Source organism: Myxine glutinosa, chromosome 10, assembly GCF_964187855.1.
Source record: "Myxine glutinosa chromosome 10, kmMyxGlut1.1, whole genome shotgun sequence".
Taxonomy (NCBI): domain Eukaryota; kingdom Metazoa; phylum Chordata; class Myxini; order Myxiniformes; family Myxinidae; genus Myxine; species Myxine glutinosa.
This window is the reverse complement of record NC_136270.1, coordinates 99,601,283-99,618,072: the sequence shown is the minus strand read 5'-3', so window position 1 is coordinate 99,618,072 and position 16,790 is coordinate 99,601,283. Positions and strand designations below refer to the sequence as shown.

The 16,790-nt window shown below is 42.3% G+C and overlaps 1 protein-coding gene across 2 annotated transcripts in view; it reads right to left on the bottom strand.

Annotated features, from left to right (window-relative positions):
• Positions 1-2,939: 2,939 nt before the first annotated feature.
• The window catches only part of LOC137433919 (ETS translocation variant 1), a 42,349-nt gene continuing 28,498 nt past the window's right edge, over positions 2,940-16,790 (bottom strand). For both annotated transcript variants that reach the window (XM_068126410.2, XM_068126411.2), the window contains exons 9-12: positions 13,360-13,437; positions 8,286-8,455; positions 7,077-7,178; positions 2,940-5,720 (exon numbers count right to left, since the gene is read on the bottom strand). In XM_068126410.2, the coding sequence (XP_067982511.1) occupies positions 5,463-5,720; positions 7,077-7,178; positions 8,286-8,455; positions 13,360-13,437 (608 nt within the window). In that variant the 3' untranslated portion in view covers positions 2,940-5,462. The remainder of the gene's footprint in view (positions 5,721-7,076; positions 7,179-8,285; positions 8,456-13,359; positions 13,438-16,790) is intronic.

Below are 16,790 nucleotides of genomic sequence, written 5' to 3'. Positions count from 1 at the left end.
AAATTTCATGTCAATCGGACCAACGGTTGCCGAGAAAATGAATTTTTAAAATGCAGACACGGCACACGCACGCACCCGAATGCTTAACTCCGCTTTTCGCTTCGTGAGCGCAGGGTAATAAGTCGTTAATTCATTACCTTTATATTTGTAAAAACACTTCACAAAGAGCCATTTTGAAATTATTATTTAATAGGGATTTGTACAAGTGGACTTCTTTGTGATATGAATGTTAGTTGCTGGTCAAAAATACTAAACATCCAGCGTTTGTACCTTGGATGTATGATGTGTATTTTTTATGCTTTCGCCGAAGAAGGCACTGGGGGCATTATGTTTTCGGGTTGTCCAGCTGGCTGTCCATCCTTCCGTCCATCCGTCCCTCCGTGATAGGTCGTCTTCCCACAATAACTTGAGAATGGTTGAAGGGATCTGAGTCAAACGATGCAAATATGAACTGATTAGATTATAGGGTCAATAAGTCAAAGGTCCCATGAGGTAAAAAAAATTCTGTTACCGAGCTAACTTGTGAACCAGTGATGGGATTTTGACCAAACTTGATCTAAGTATATATTATTATGCAAAGATGAACCGATTCGATTTTGGCGTGATAGGCCAGAGGTTATGTCAGGTAAAATGTGATACATGAGAACAGCTGAAGGGATTTAAATCAACCTTGGTACACATATGTGTAATGATTTAATAATGCGGGCAGAGGCATATTGGTTGATGTCTTGATATCGAAGAGTGCCGCTCTAGTTTTAACATATTTACTTTGATTCATCAAGCATGGGTATTGTTACGTGCTCCTTCCCCAACCCCATGGTCACGGTGCACCTCCGAGCCCTGAGAGGAGTCACGGCAGAAAAATGTGTTATTCTGTATGTCAAAGATCAATGGTGAAGCCACACCAATTGTTACCAACAAACAAATATTGTATTAAGATCACACAAGAATAACAGTACAACAATAATAGTAATCAAAAGTACAATCACTATATATCCTATGATGGTACCATCACTTTCGTAATATATATAACTCACTGTGCTCCAAGTGAGTGAAACAAGAACATTCCCCAATGTCTCTTTCCCTGCTTCAAACCCAAAGTTGATTCCGGTTTCAAGCCAAAGTCAATCCCGGCTTCAAGCCAAAGTCGATCCGCTCCAGCAATCGTCAGAACGATGTCTAATCGAGACCAGAATCCCGTTCGGATGACAAGTACAGTCCCGCTGCCAAAGCTGCGCAAATGCACCCTCAAGGCGACTGGGAAATCCAAAGGCGCCCTCCAGGCGACTGAGAAATCACACCCTCGGGTATGGACGTTTCACGGCTCACAGTCGGCGAACCGCAAATTAACCTTCAAAAGCCACGTTGCACACACACAAACCAGATACGTCTGAATGCGGTGAAAACGGCTAAAGCGAAGCAAAGACTTTGCGCAATGCGCAAAGCGCGCGAGTAGTCAAAATGGCCGACGGCTCGTACTTGAGACGTAACGGCCCGACGATGATTCTCTTCGGAATCGACCGTAAAACCTGACACGCAGGTTGATCTGTCACAGCGATAACAACTCTGTCGCAGGAATCCCTTTCCTGGGAAACCCAAAGTTCACTCGTGACTCTTGCTCGCCAACGTTCGCTCCAGACCGCAAAGCAACTATCCTTCTTCTCAGACTCACTCGCTCCGCCTTCTTTTTTTTCTCTTCTTCTTTGTCGTCTGGTTCCGGTTTCCGGTTTCTTTTAACTCTAACTTTTTCACCTTTTGACAACAGCTCATAAACAATAAACCTTTTGAAAACAATAATAGTACATGGAATCAAAAATGTTTACAGTGGATGAAAACCACAACAACGGAAGTGACGAATCCGTAACAGTATGCAGAATAATGAAAAGTATATTTTGTAGTTAATCTTTTGTGTCAATATTATTGGAATGTACTTGAACTGGACCATTTGATGCCATACATAGAGTTCTTTTGAAAATGCCATTTTGAAAATGTACAATTCAGAAAATAAAGTTAATATTTGTAAATATGTTCAAGTACAAACTCTGAATGTTTGATGTTTTTGACCAGTGTGAAACACCTGCGGTGCCTTCAGAAAGTATTCACATCCTTGACCTTTTTCACATTTTGTTGCTGGAATCTCCTGCACTGAGGGTCCATGGGCCTATCACAGACTGGTCAGTGGTCTCTCTACTGCCTCTTCTCTGGTCTTGTGCCCTCTGCCCTATTTCCTATGCTTTATCTCCCCCAACATCCCCAGGTTTCTGCTGGTGATCAACCTCCTTCTGGTGAAACTACCTAAACCCAGGATCACTACTCAACTCCACTCATTTGTCCTTCTTTCCTGCCTGTGGAACAAACTTCCACATTTTCTTCAATGTCATTCTTCCCTTCTGGTCTTCAACACAGCTGTTGGCCACCATCTCTGATTGTCCCCAATTCCAAAACCATGGACTTTTCTACTCTTGCTAACCTCCCATCCAACCCCTCCTCCTTCCAAATTTTAAGTCTTTCTTTCCTGGGAGTTTCCTTCTGCATTTCATCTTGTCCACCCCCATGCCTTGTTTTCCACCACCCATTCCACCCCACACCCATTGTTTGTCCAAGTCTCCCTCTATCTTGTCCTTTAACTCCGCTGTTGGTGTCCCCCACCTTCTCTCAACTGCTCCTTTCGGCCTGTTGCGTCTTGATCCATTCAGTATGCCAGCTCTTCCATGATCTTTGACTCTGTATGGAAAAAGTAAGCTTAGCACATAATACAATTTGGGTACTATTTCTTTTTTTTCAAAGCCTCAATTGACAAAACACGTTTAAGCCAACGTTTTGAGATCAGTCAACTCCCACCATCTCAAATAAACAACCACAAAAGGTTTCCTTTTAATGTCCTTTAATTTCTACACTTGAGAAAAGCAAGTGCATGAACATGAAAGGTGAGGCAAGGGTTCAAACGTTTGAGACATGCTTTATTGCCCGTATTTGCGACAATCCACCGGCTGAAATCACTTCAAGCCAAGTTCTTGCAGCTGTGTGGAAAATCATGTGACCAAAACTCAGCTCTGAGACACTTTCCAAAGGGAGGCCACATGTAGCATTGACGCGATGTTAAATGGCACACAAGGCAAACGCATGCAACCACCTTCCAGAATACATAATCGCCTACACCACTACAGCAAGTTACAAAATACCTTGGGTTGCTCACACCTTCATAATCCTGTAGTCAGAATATTTTAAGATCAAAATGCAATTGATACAAAGCTTTCCCTGTGAGTTCGTCACACGTCATGAGCCCTCCAATGATCACAGTTATATAGCCTTCACTACTATGCCAATTTAATATTTAACAAATGTTCTGGTGCTAAAGCGAGCGTGCAAACATCTCCACACCCTGAACCATTATGAGAGCAGAGGTAACCGTTGTCACAAAATAAGAATGGTACGAATATCCTCTTCGATTCCCTCCTCCCTCCCACACAAACCTTCACTTTGGCCCCACCTTATGCCACAGGCCTCAAGAAAAAACAAAATGGTTTCTAAAACTGTACGTCTTTTTTTACTCCTGAATTAATGTACAAATTATATTTCATTAAGGAAAGTCATGCCCGAAAGCTTAATTATGAGCAAAAAATGATAAGACAAAACAAAAAACACCTGAGTGCAATTAACAATGTACAAAGTATTTTTGAAATGAGAAAGTCATGCTTGGAAAGTTTATATAGAACTGAACAAGTGTAACAAGTGCAATTAACAAAATGTCACAATTGTACCGGTAAGAGCAAGCGGGTCGCAAATGTACACAATCTTGTAAAAGCTTAATATCACAATAAAGGATTTCATTTTTACAATTAACAAATGCACGGTATAAAATACTGTACTGCAAGAGCGCACAGTCGCAAAAATTCCATATCCTCATGAAATATTTACAAAACTGGATTGACAACAGGTCAAACGTTCACAATTATTATTCAAAAAGCAGGTGGGTGTGGAATTGCAAGTAACAATATTCGAAATATATTCAGCATCGTGTGCAGTGGTCAGTGAAAGAAAAAAAAAAGAAAGAAAAAACAAACAAACAAAAAAAAAACAAGTGAAGGTTTGATTTGGATATCGAATTAGCACCAATTGCGACATCTTGCAATTGAGGCACTGAGAACGAAACCAGGCGATCCCATATTCCGCTAATAGAGTTAAGTGCACCAAAGTAATCTTTAAAGGTCAGTGCACCTTTGGCGCTAATGGCAAATGGCTTTCGACAAAATGTTCGAGGCCGATTCTGATCTTTGCTCAATGGAACCACCGATTGGGAACCTGAACTTTGAACTCCATTTTCTCAGCACGTGTACCGTGTTCGATAGGCCAGCTTACTTTCTCAGGAGCAGAGAGAAACCGTTTACGAGAGTCAGGAAATAAATCTTTCTGAAGCAAAGACTGATATGCCCCATATGTCAACCAAAAGGAATAAAAGTAATTTGACAGAAGTTTGAAATTTTAACCAAAGAACCGTCACAATTAATTGTCACTCTTCCGCCAACTTCCTCCAAAGGAAACTCGAATGCCCGAAGCAGCTTTTTAGAGTAAAAAAAATCAGATATAAATTCAGGTTGGGGTGGACAAAATATTGCACACCCATCTTGTTGATTGCATTTTTACACTGTTGCATCACTTCCAAGATGCCAAAGTTGTTCCTTCCCCTTCCTGGGTAACGGCACAAATCCCAAATGATTCTTTCGGGATAATCAGGCACAAGTGTATCACTTGATTGGCCAAAGCAAAGTATATAAAAAGGGTTTAAACCCTATCATATCACATTCAGGTACAATGATTGCCATTTGCTTTCTTGAAATTAAAGAGGAATATAACTCGTGAAACAACAAGGAAACTATTTACCTTATCTAGTGATGACATTATGATCATTTATATCAAAAATTACCAAGGGACTGATAAAAAGAATCTACAGATGAGTACATAATATTTCATGTTACAGTACCAGCAGTTTAGTATGAACACATCTTAATTGAGTGTCATCAGAAGAGGAAAATGAAATAAATTGTACGTGCATTATAAACACCTTGAGGATGACCTAGGATAAAAGAAAATAACGACTCGATGCTACATGCACAGTTTTGGAGGGAGAGCAAGAGATTTAAAAAACAAAACAATAACAGGAAATAGGATTGTCATTAGCCCAACCATACTGCTCTTGTACCCGCAAAAACCGTAACGTGCGTGTACAGAATAAAACATATCGGGTGCAAACGACCCACCGCCAGAGTTAACAGTCAATAAGAGAAACAAGATTGCGACTTGGACCTCCTTCCTCCTCTTCTGGAAACATCCTTCGGAAGGCAACGAGTGCCAGCACCTGTCTCGCTTCAGTTTCCGACATAGCCAGACGGTGTACCGGAAAGGCAACCCGCCAAGCTTCAGGAAAAAAAATAAAATCAAACAAACAGGTAAGTTGTCACGTTTCAAAAGCTGTAGGCTTCAGCATACGTTGTTTGGTTGGGTACGAAAGATGCTCCAGGTTCAGCAACTGCCTTGCAGTAGCGTCCCTGCTCAGCGGTGGCAGTGCTGGTGGCACTTGCAGTGTTGTTGGCGTTGGTGGTACAGTCGTCTCTAAAGCGTAGCTCTGATTTCATCAAGGGGCGCGAGCCTTCTGCAAACGCTAGTGAAAATACCACCTCTGGATTGCAGACAAACTTGTACACGTACCGTTCTCCTGCCACCTGCCATTGCCCACATACGTTACATGAAGTATGCAGCACAGCATTCCTGGGACATCAACTTAATAAATAAATTTAATTTAGATTACACCAAATTCCATAAACTACTTGTAGGTCAAAGTACCAACCTAAAGGCTAACACCCACCCCACCCTCTTAATCTCCCCCCTATAGAAAACATATGAATCGTGCCGGCACATGCCTAAACTGCTTCCAGCAACCTGCTCCATCCTCTCAAATCCCCTCTCACACCAGTTGGAACCCAATACTTCAATCCATCAATTGTTACGCTTCTACTCTGCCAAGCAGCACAATCCCAAAAAAAAAAATTGGACAATTCTGCAAACACTATTAAAAACATGTCCAAATTGTTCAAGATGTGCAACTCCAGCTAAACAGCACTATCATATAAATACTAACATCTTTTTTTTTTCTTTTTTTTTGTATACTGAATCGAGGCTCGTGAAAGAGAACATTTATTTCACAAACAAAACAACCAGACAAACAAAATATACAAAAAAAGGGAGCGGAAGACAAGATGGGGAGAGAAGGGGAAGCACACAACCACAACATTTGAGAGCAGGGAGAAGTGTGGGAGGGCGAGGGCTTGGGGGGAGGAGGTTTTTTTTGTATACTGAATCGAGGCTCGTGAAAGAGCTAACTAATCGTTTATTGCAAATCTGTTTATAGTTTACTAGTAACTGGACTACATAATTTTGAATCGAATGCAACAAGTTATTTCAGTACTTGACAAATTATAGTGAACTTGCAAAATGCGACTCGAAAAGTAACATGAAAGCGTCCACATGGGGAAGGGGAGGGGATTAATCTAGGATTTCGATCTCGTAAGTATATATTACATACTTATGAGATCGAAATATCGAAATCGATATATATATATATATATATGAAATGAATGAATGATCGTTTTAAGGCCATTTTCCCCACTAGAGCAGGGGTTAGCCTAGTCAGGTTAGAACATACATATAATATTTTATATATATATATATAGCATTAGGGGGATTTAGGGTGCAGTGAGTTTTCATAGAGCCCATCCAAAGTTGACTTGAGGGCAGTAAATGTCAAATCACAAAGTGAGGATGGAATGGCACTGTCCATATGTTGAGGAGACAGGGAGGAACCTGGGAAAGTAACCCCACCTGCTGAAGCTCATTACTGGGGCAGCTGGGTTTTTAAACGCCAACTCCATAATAACATGAAAACTCCAGAGAGCGGGGTTTTTTTCAGAAGCTCAGAATCCATGTCCTCAAAACTAGTGCCTTTGAATCTACAACATCCAAGATGGCAGTCCAATGTGGACATCACTATGCTAGCAACATGCCCAGAGATCACTGCTTACCTTCTGCATGATCCCCTTCTCGTAGTAGTATCGCAGCGAGCGGCTCAGTTTATCGTAATTCATAGCTGGTCGGTTTTTTTGCATGCCCCAAAGCCGAGCAACCTGGGTGCGATATTACTGTGACGTTAACAGTATACATTTTAGAGATAAAAAGTACACTCATAGTTATGAACTTTTGATTATATTTGGACCTTCCCCAAAACAAACATTTGGGAAATAATCGTAAGGGGCCATGCATATATTACATATGCAAATAATATCCCCGTGGGGGACTGACGGATATTTCCCCAACAGGCGGGGTGACCGGAGACGGGACCAATAAAGCGGAATCGCGTAGGGACTATTCAAACGGATCGACTTGGGTTAATGGGGTCCTGATTGGATTTTTCCAAAGCCCAGTTTTGAACACCGTAACTGAATTTGGTGCCGTGGGGGCTAGCGGATCCTGATGAGAAGTACAATCCTAGAAGACCCTGCTGCCCCGATGAATTCTGTGAAATTTGGTTCAATTTCAGCTCGTAGATTTGGAGAAAAAGATGTTTCAGTGAAAATGGTGGATCAGGGTGCAGACCCCACAATGCCAGTTTCGTGGGGGTCTGTGCTTATGTGGAGCACAACTTTAGATACAGGCCTGGTCCTAATGCCTCCAAGTGATTTTAATTCAAATCTGGTGATAAGTTTCAGAGGATAAGATTTGGGATATTTTTTTTGTAGTGGATTGTCGAGTTTTTGTCCAATTTTTCCCCACCTCGTTTTGGTGGATTGTCGAATTAGTGTCAATGTGAGTGTCTGGCCTACTCCCCAAGGCCTCAGCTAATGGCTGTGCCACTTCTACCTCTGCTGCATTATCCTGATGTCGATGTGTTTCCTTCATCCACCTGTCACTACTGTTCTTTTCATTCTGTTACGTCCTGATCCATTCTAGCTCCTCCACGAACCTCAACACCATAGAACCACCCCTCCACCCCCTTTCCAATTCATATTTTCCACCGTTCCTCCCCTTGTTTTAATTTACAAATTTACTCCGGTTTGTCCCTTTTAGTATGCAGTATGTATATGGCCTGTAATGTTAAGGTACAACATCTGCCAACAATGAATGAATAAACAAATTAATGAATGAGCAAAATGTTCAAAGTTTACAAGTCCTGTTTCCCTCTCTCATTGCATTATCCAGCAAAAATGATACTAAATATATGTAGTGGTCCCCACCTCTTCAGGGTCAAGCAGCTTAAACTCCATACCACGACCAGTCCACACAATGGTGTTTGCATGTGTTGGATCCTCAAGAAGAGCCACCAGAAACTGCCAGAGCTGGAGAGAACCACGCCGAGGAAAGGCAGTGACCTCCCTGAAGGGTCCAATTTCAGGTTTGGCTTCACCTGAGAAGGCAGATCCAATAGCTCAATTATTTTGACCAACCAATAATTCCCTGTGATACAATGGAACTCCCATAGTTACTGCAGTAAAGCGTAGCAACAAGTTAGACTGGTGTGAAGGGGCATGGAAGAGTAAAATAGCAAGGGCATAGGGTCACAAAAGAGAATGTGGGGCAAGGGGGGAAATAGAAGGACAACAATAAATTGATGCACAACAACACAAAGAGAGGCATGGGAGGTGAAAACGTGGAGTCATGGCTTGGTGGGTATACAGAAGTTAAAGTAGAAATGAGAGCGACCATGAGGTGGTGGTGGGCAGCAGGTTTGCAATCCTGGAGAGAAGACGAGACCGAGCTTTAGGAAGAGGATTTCACATATGATTGAATGACGAAGGTGAAGGGTAAATAAATGTAGGTGTCAAAGCTTCTACCCGTTTAAATGCAAATGTTGCTGATATTTGAGGAATAAAAATAAGTATTAAAAAAAAAAAAAAAAAAAAAAAAAGGATATATATATATATATTATATATATATATATATATATATATTATATATATATATATATACAGTATATATATATATATATATATATATATATATATATATATATATATATATAGTTGCGGATCTCAAACGTCGGCCTTTTCCCCTTACCAAGAGGGGGTTAATCCCCTTGTCTGTTACTGACCGACGTGATCATGAAGTTACCCCGTTCCTTCCGGTCGGTATTAGGTAGGGTTGCTGGTCAATTTGGTCCTGTTACCTAATTACCAACACCGACCGTGAAGCAAGGAGATAACCTCCCACCCGAGCCGCAGCGTTAGTGGATACGCCGAGCGAAGCGAGCCGCGACTCGGGCCGTTAACAATGACTAAACCCGATTATAGCGGTTCCTGTCGTGCCACGTTTACCCAATGGAAGAAAGGACGGATGCGATCGGACAAGAGGAAACCAGAGTATAGGAAGAACAAAGATGGGTTTATTAATTATATACAAGAAAGAAGAAGAGGAAACGAAAGAATGTTCAGGATAGGAAGAGGAAGAAGCAGAACACAGGGCAGTCTTAAAACAGTCTTATTCTTAATACCCCAGACAAACATACGCACTCACACGGGGATTGTAGATGGTGGATGGTCAGGTAGAGGGTCCGGCGATGGGGTCCAGGCTCCGGTCCAGCAGGCGAAACCCGGCAGGCAGCCCCGCGTGTAGTTGAACGTGACCGGACAATTTTATATAGCGGGGGGAAGCTGGTGTCCTGTGTACGTAATATGTGCACACTTGTGCCAAACGCCCTCTCTCCAAAGTCCTCCTTTGATAAAGGTGTGCTCTCCCAATTGTCCAATGCAACGCGCGTTTCCCAGCGAGTCCTTAACAAGCGCTGCCGTATCTCTCCTTCAAGCCAAAGGTGCGCTCTCCCGATCAAGTCCTGTGAAAGGGCTTTGCGCTCGCTTATATAAGCCAACCAAGCGATCGCTCCGCCAGCCCAAAGCTACGCCCGTCGGCGATGTCACCTCAGCCCTGGTTGGCTGGTGAGGGCTTACCAGCCACGCCTTTGACGACTGGATGACATTCTTCTTGGCGCTCCGCCTCCTTTCTCGGGCCTCACCGCGTGGCTTATGGCAGCGTCTGAGCGGAGGCCCAGCGAGGCTGCGAGCAGCTAACAAAGGCCCGTAACAAATTGGGAGAGCCATGAGGCACCGACTGTAGGGGCGCGTAATGGCGTCGCTTGGAGACGGAGGTCGCAAAATGGACGGAATGGGGCCTACTCCTTATTTAATTGACACAACGCAGATTCAACTATTGGAAACATGGCCTTATCTAAAACACATACTAATGAAATAACTGGAATCCTATGGTGGCCTACGTGTTGCTTGTGGACTAACGAGGGGTGCTACCTTTAACCTTTAATGATGTTGAATTTATTTACACAAGTGAGGGTTCTCAAAACCGCAAAAAAAAAAAAATAAAAAAAAAAAATCAGTTATTATGCGATTTCATATAATCAGTGGTGAACCGCCATTAAGGTATCTCATCCATCTATCGCTGTACCTTAATGGGAGCGATAAGTACCGTCTGCCACACAGCACATTATCTCTGGTATCCACTCACTATATGGAATCGCCTGGATGCAGCCGGGAGCAACCAATCCAAATACAATTTCAGTTCTCCAGCTTTTAATGAGCTCACGTAATGACGTCACCGCCATGTACGTACGCTCTGCCTGTCAAGCTCTCAGGAGAACCCTCCGACAGAGCATAAAGAGCAAAACAATACAGAGACAAAACAATACAATACAATACAGAGCAAACGGAAGCCAAACAGTTCAATCTTGGTTTCAGCAGACCACAGAATCTTGTTTCTCACAGTCTGAGAGTCCTTTAGGTGCTTTTTTGCAAACTCCAAACGGGCTTTCATGTGTCTTTCACTGAGGAGAGGCTTCCGTCTGGCCACTCTGCCATAAAGCCCAGATCGGTGGAGTGTTGCAGTGATGGTTGTCCTTCTGGAAGTTTCTCCCATCTCCACACAGGATCTCTGGAGCTCAGCCAGAGTGACCATCGGGTTCTTGGTCACCTCTCTTACCAAGGCCCTTCTCCCCCGATTGCTCAGTTTGGCCGGGCGTCCAGCTCTAGGAAGAGTCCTGGTTGTTCCAAACTTCTTCCATTGAAGAACTAGAATCCGGGCACTCGGTAGAGCGCATACCTTCGCCGCAGCTACTGTTCTGTACTTGGCATGGGAGTGTATGCGATGTGAAACTTTATGTGAAATGCGATCGATTTTTAAAAATCAGAATTTGAGCAAATCTGTTTCATTCGTCTGTTAATATGCCTCCCCGATTGACAAATCTGCAATTTGAATTTCATTTGAGGTTGAAATGATTGCGGGAGATCGCGTTATAGTGATGACGTCTTGGATGGACATCCTCTTCTTCAGTCGCTCATAACTTTGAGTGAAATACGATCGAGTTAAAAATAGTCAGAATTTGAGCAAATCTGTTTCATTCGTTTGTTAATATGCCTCATCTCTTGACAAATCTGCAATTATAATTTTTTTTGAGGTTGAAATGATCGCGGGAGATCGCGTTATAGTGATGACGTCCTGGATGGACATCTTCTTCTTCAGTCGCTCATAACTTTGAGTGAAATACGATCGAGTTAAAAATAGTCAGAATTTGAGCAAATCTGTTTCCCAAAATCTAATCAAATGTGTCCCGTATAATAACCAATCATCCCACCAAATTTCATGCAATTCGGTTGAATACTTTTTGAGTTATGCGATTAACATACACACACACAGACATACAAATAAATACACAGCGATCAAAACATAACCTTCCGCTTTTGCGAAGGTAATTATGGAGGCCACTGTGGTCTTGGGAACCTTCAATGCAGCAGAGAATTTTTTTGTAGGCTTCCCCAGATCTGTTCCTCGACACAATCCTGTCGATGAGCTCTGCAGGCAGTTCCTTCGACCTCATGGCTTGGTTTTTGCTCTGATATGCATTGTCAGCTGTGAGACCTTATATAGACAGGTGTCTGCCTTTCCAAATCATGTCCAATCAATTGAATTTACCCCAGGTGGACTCCAATCAAGGTGTAGAAACATCTCAAAGATGATCAAGAGAAATGGGAGGAACCTGAGCTAAATTTCAAGTGTCATAGCAAAGGGTATGAATACTTATGTAAATGTGATATTTCAGTTTTTTCTTTTTAATAAATTTGCAAAACTTTCTAAAATCCTGTTTTATGGGGTATTTGTCATTATGGGGTGTTGAGTGTAGATTGATGAGGGAAAAAAATGAATTTAAACGATTTCAGCATAAGGCTGCAACATAACAAAATGTGAAAAAAGTGAAGGGGTCTGAATACTTTCTGAATGCACTGTATCAATTTAATTTAATTATTTTACCATTATTATTTAGTTTAATTACGCAATTAATAAAATTAATCAATAAATTATTTGTTCACCGCTCCATCCCAATTCTGTCTCCATGTGCTGTATGGTGGCATCGCCGGGCGCCGAAGGTGCCCCGGTCTCCTCGTCTCTGCCTTTGTGTAAATGCTAAAAAATAACTGGGCTTTCCCTTTTCTCGGAATAACTCTCAGAAAAATGAATTTAAACGATTTCAGCATAAGGCTGCAACATAACAAAATGTGAAAAAAGTGAAGGGGTCTGAATACACTGTGTATATATATATGTATATATGGAAAATAAATCACAAAATAAACAGAGCCACAGTCTGAGAACAGTCACAAATGCAATATGAATCACTTTTCATCATCAAATACACCAATGTCAAGCAATATTTCACAATAAGAGGATCAACGTTAACAATAATGTTTTAACATTATTTAACTGCATACAGGATTCATCTCAAGGTCTTTTTCATGAACGTTGCACAATCGATCAGTGACTGAAATGGCAAACCCAAACAAACCAAACCCACCCAAAGGTGCAGATTAAACAAAGCTGATGGATGAGGAAATACTCGGAAGATAAGAGGATAACTCCGAGTTGCAACCTGTTTCCTGAGAAGGCCACAAATTAGCAAGTATACGTGACAAGGCCACAAATCTACGGACCAGCAGGACAAGCCTTGCTTGCATTCAGTGCACAAGTTACATGAAAAAAGAAGAAACTCTTCTTTGAAAAAAAAAAAAAAAGTCTGCCTCGGTCACAGCTGTTTTCCCGAAATTTGACAAGGGGGTTATTCTGGTGATTCAGCATCCCTTTCGAAGGAGTCTGTCCCACAGCATGCGATGGTGTCATAACAGCACAGAGGAAATGTCATTGAACAACTATGCAGGTCATTCAGCACAGCAGTTAGACAACGCAATTAAATATATACAGTATTTCAAACAAAATATGAACAAAAGATCAAACCACGACTGAAAAAAACCAAATACTTGCCTTCTTGTTTTCCGAGGTGGGGCATGTACCCATCCCTCACAAAAACTGGCCGTGGTGGAGGTGGACAACTTGGCAAGTCTGAAACGACAACAGCTGCAATAAATGGCATCATCAGCTCTTTTTTATTCAACTCCAGGGCAATCAAGTGCAAGTCGTTGGAATCCATACTCCTGAAGGCTGAACAGTCGCCAAAAATGCTTACTATTTGTTACCCCCCAACGAAGGATTCTTTCGAACCTCACGGGATTCAGAAATATCAACGTTGTCACGATGACGTACAAGGTATATGCAATTTCCACTCGACTTTCGGCACATAGAGGATTCATCGAAACACGTGAGAGGTTGGGCAGCGAATCGAGCAGTACGGGCTGGGCAGAGTGCCAAGAGTACACCTTAACGCAGTTGTGCACGCGGACGGTTGAGACGGCCACAATGAAAGCGAGGTCATGTGATGGAATAGTCAATCTCACAAATCAATGTTGACAGCATGCCTCAAGAAGCCTGTGTTGGCTTCAGGCAAAACGCAAGAGAACTGTAGAAGTGATAAAACTTGGCTCAAGCCATATCCAAGCAAACTTGCCAAACAGGTTCTTTGAAGTGTTTTCTGGTGCAACAAATATAAATGGTACTTCAATCTGGCCAGCTCAATTCATCTTGACATTTTCAAGCCGCAATTCAGCATTATGAGCGAAAAAAAGTTATTAAAATCACAAAGTAATTTTCACTCGAACGGCGATGACCTTTGATTTGACAGACGAAGGGTGAGGAGTGACATGGGAAGGAAGTGCGAGGTGTGGAGGTCGTTTGCTTGAGATAAATGGCATCGATTTGCTCAAACAGGTGAACATTTACCCATTTTACTCAGCTCAGTAGTGTAATGGTTAGAGCTGCTGCTCTGATTCTAAGAGGTCAGCGGTTCAAACCCTGGCAGCCATACCAAAGGCGAAAAATGGTACATGCTGCTTTCATGCTTGACGTTCAGCATTTAAGAGGCTACAGAACGGGCAATCCCCATTGTTAGGCTTCCCTGGGGAGGAGAAAATTCCATTGCAGCATCATTGTTGTGATGTCACTGGCACCCAGAGTATCCCGGGAAGTGATGGCACTTCCTCCAAACTCGGTGACTGTGTGTGTGTGTGTGTGTGTGTGTGTGTGTGTGTGTGTGTGTGTGTGTGTGTGTGTGTGTGTGTGTGTGTGTGTGTGTGTGTGTGTGTGTGTGTGTGGTTGATTTTCATCTCTATATGTGGAACGGAATTCTCCCAGTTCTCAAAATATCCACCTTTGTGTGTGCATGTGTGTGTCTGTGTGTGCATGTGCAAGTTTCTGTTCTTGACCAATATCTCCACATTTGGGTTGGTTTCAGATGGAATGGAGACCTACCACCTCAATTAGTGTGTGTATGGTGCATGTGTACATGTACGTGTCACCATCACTGGTCATCTCCACCCGCGAGTCTCTAAGATGGAACAGAGCCTTCCCTGGTCCTAAAGCATCCATATTCACCTCAGCAAGGAACCACGACTCATGCACCAAGCCATCTCCTTATCCAGGCTCTGCTTCCCCCTCAGTCCCAGAAGTGGCCTCCAGGGTACGCTTGGTCTCGGTCTCTTCCTTTTCAGTGTCACCCTTCCCTGAAGGATTTGCCTGTATTTGGCTCCATTAATTGTTCCCTCTATCCTAACAAGTCTCCTAATCTCTGCTGCTAAAAAGCATCCCCATTGCATGATGCCACCACCACCATGCTTCACGGTATGAATGGTGTTAGATGGGTGATGAGCTGTGCTCGATTTCCACCAGACGTAGCACTTTGCATTCAGGCCAAAGAGTTCAATTTTTGTCTTAACAGGCCAAATAATATTTTGCCTCAAGCTTGCAGTCTTTCCCATGTCTTTTTTGCAAACTCCAGGCATGCTGCCATGCGTCTTTTTCTCAGGAGCGGCTTCTGTATGGCCACTCTCCCATACAGCCTAGATTTGTGAAGTGCTGCAGAGTATGTTGTCCTTCTGGCAGGTTCTCCCATCTCAGCCAAGGAACTCTGTAGTTCTGCCAGAATGGTCATTGGGTTCTTGGTCACCTCCCTGGCCAAGGTACTTCTTGCCTGGTTGCTCAGTTTGGTCGGATGGCCAGCTCTAGGAAGAGTCTGGGTGGATACCTATTGTATCCATTTCCTAATGATGGAGGTCACTGTGCTCTTGGGAACTTTCAACACTATAAATTGTTTTATACCTTCCCCAGATCTATGCCTCCTCAATTCTATCTCGGAGTTCTACGGACAGTTCATTGGACTTAATGGTAGAGCTTCTCCTATGAAATGCACTGTCTACTGTGGAACCTTATGTACAAAGGTGTGTTTCTTCCTAAATCCTGTCTAATCAATTGTATTGGTCACAGGTGGACTCCATTTAAGTTTTATAGACATCTTAAGGATGATCAAAGGAAATTGGATGTATCTGAGCTCAATTTGGAGCGTCATAGCAAAGGGGCTGAATATTGCTGGCTCAAGACATTTCAGGTTTTCACTTTTAATAAATTTGTAAAAATGTCTTGAAGAAATTCCACCTTGACATTATGGGGTACTATGTGTAGATCAGTAAAAAAAACAAAAAACATCAATTTAATCCATTTTAACTCGGGCTGTAACACAAGAAAATGTTTAAAAAAAAAAAAAAAAAAAAAAAGGCAAGGGGTGTGAATACTTTCTGAAGGCACTGTACTTGAGCAGATTACGAAAAATCTGCACTTTTAAATTAATTGTTTATTCTTTTGTTCATGGAAGCAATCCAGAGGATTTTGTTTAACCCCCCAACCCTAACCCTAACATCCTCCAACTCTTATTCTCTATGTGGCTCTTCACTCAGATACGTATATAAAAAATGTTGTATTCTTCTCATTCTCATACACTTCCCTATCCTCAATTATCTCAGTCAGTTTTAATTTCCTCACTTAAGTACCCCACCCCCCTCCCCATTTCCCCAATTATTTTGCACATGCCATCAAAATTGGCAATCTCAACCACAAGCAGCAGATTATCAGTCTTACACAATTTAGTTCAAGATTGAATTACCACACATCATGTCATTTTGGTTATAACAGGACGTTACGGAAAGGACATCACTGCAATCAACACACTGATACACCATGTGAAAACAAACAGATGCGATCAAAAGTAAAAATGCACAACTTAAATGGGAAAGATAACTGCAAAACAGAGCACAAAGAAAGTCACGTAAGAAACAACATGCATTTTAAGGCAATTTTCCCTGCTAGAGCGGGGGTTAGCCTTGCGGTCCCCATGACAATCTTCTCCATTTTGCCCTATTTTCTGCATCTCTCCTTGTTAACCCCCTTGCCCGCATTTCTTCTTCCACCATCTTTAGCCAAGGCTTTCTCGGTCTTCCCCGTCCTCTACTTCCTTCTACATTAACTTCCAT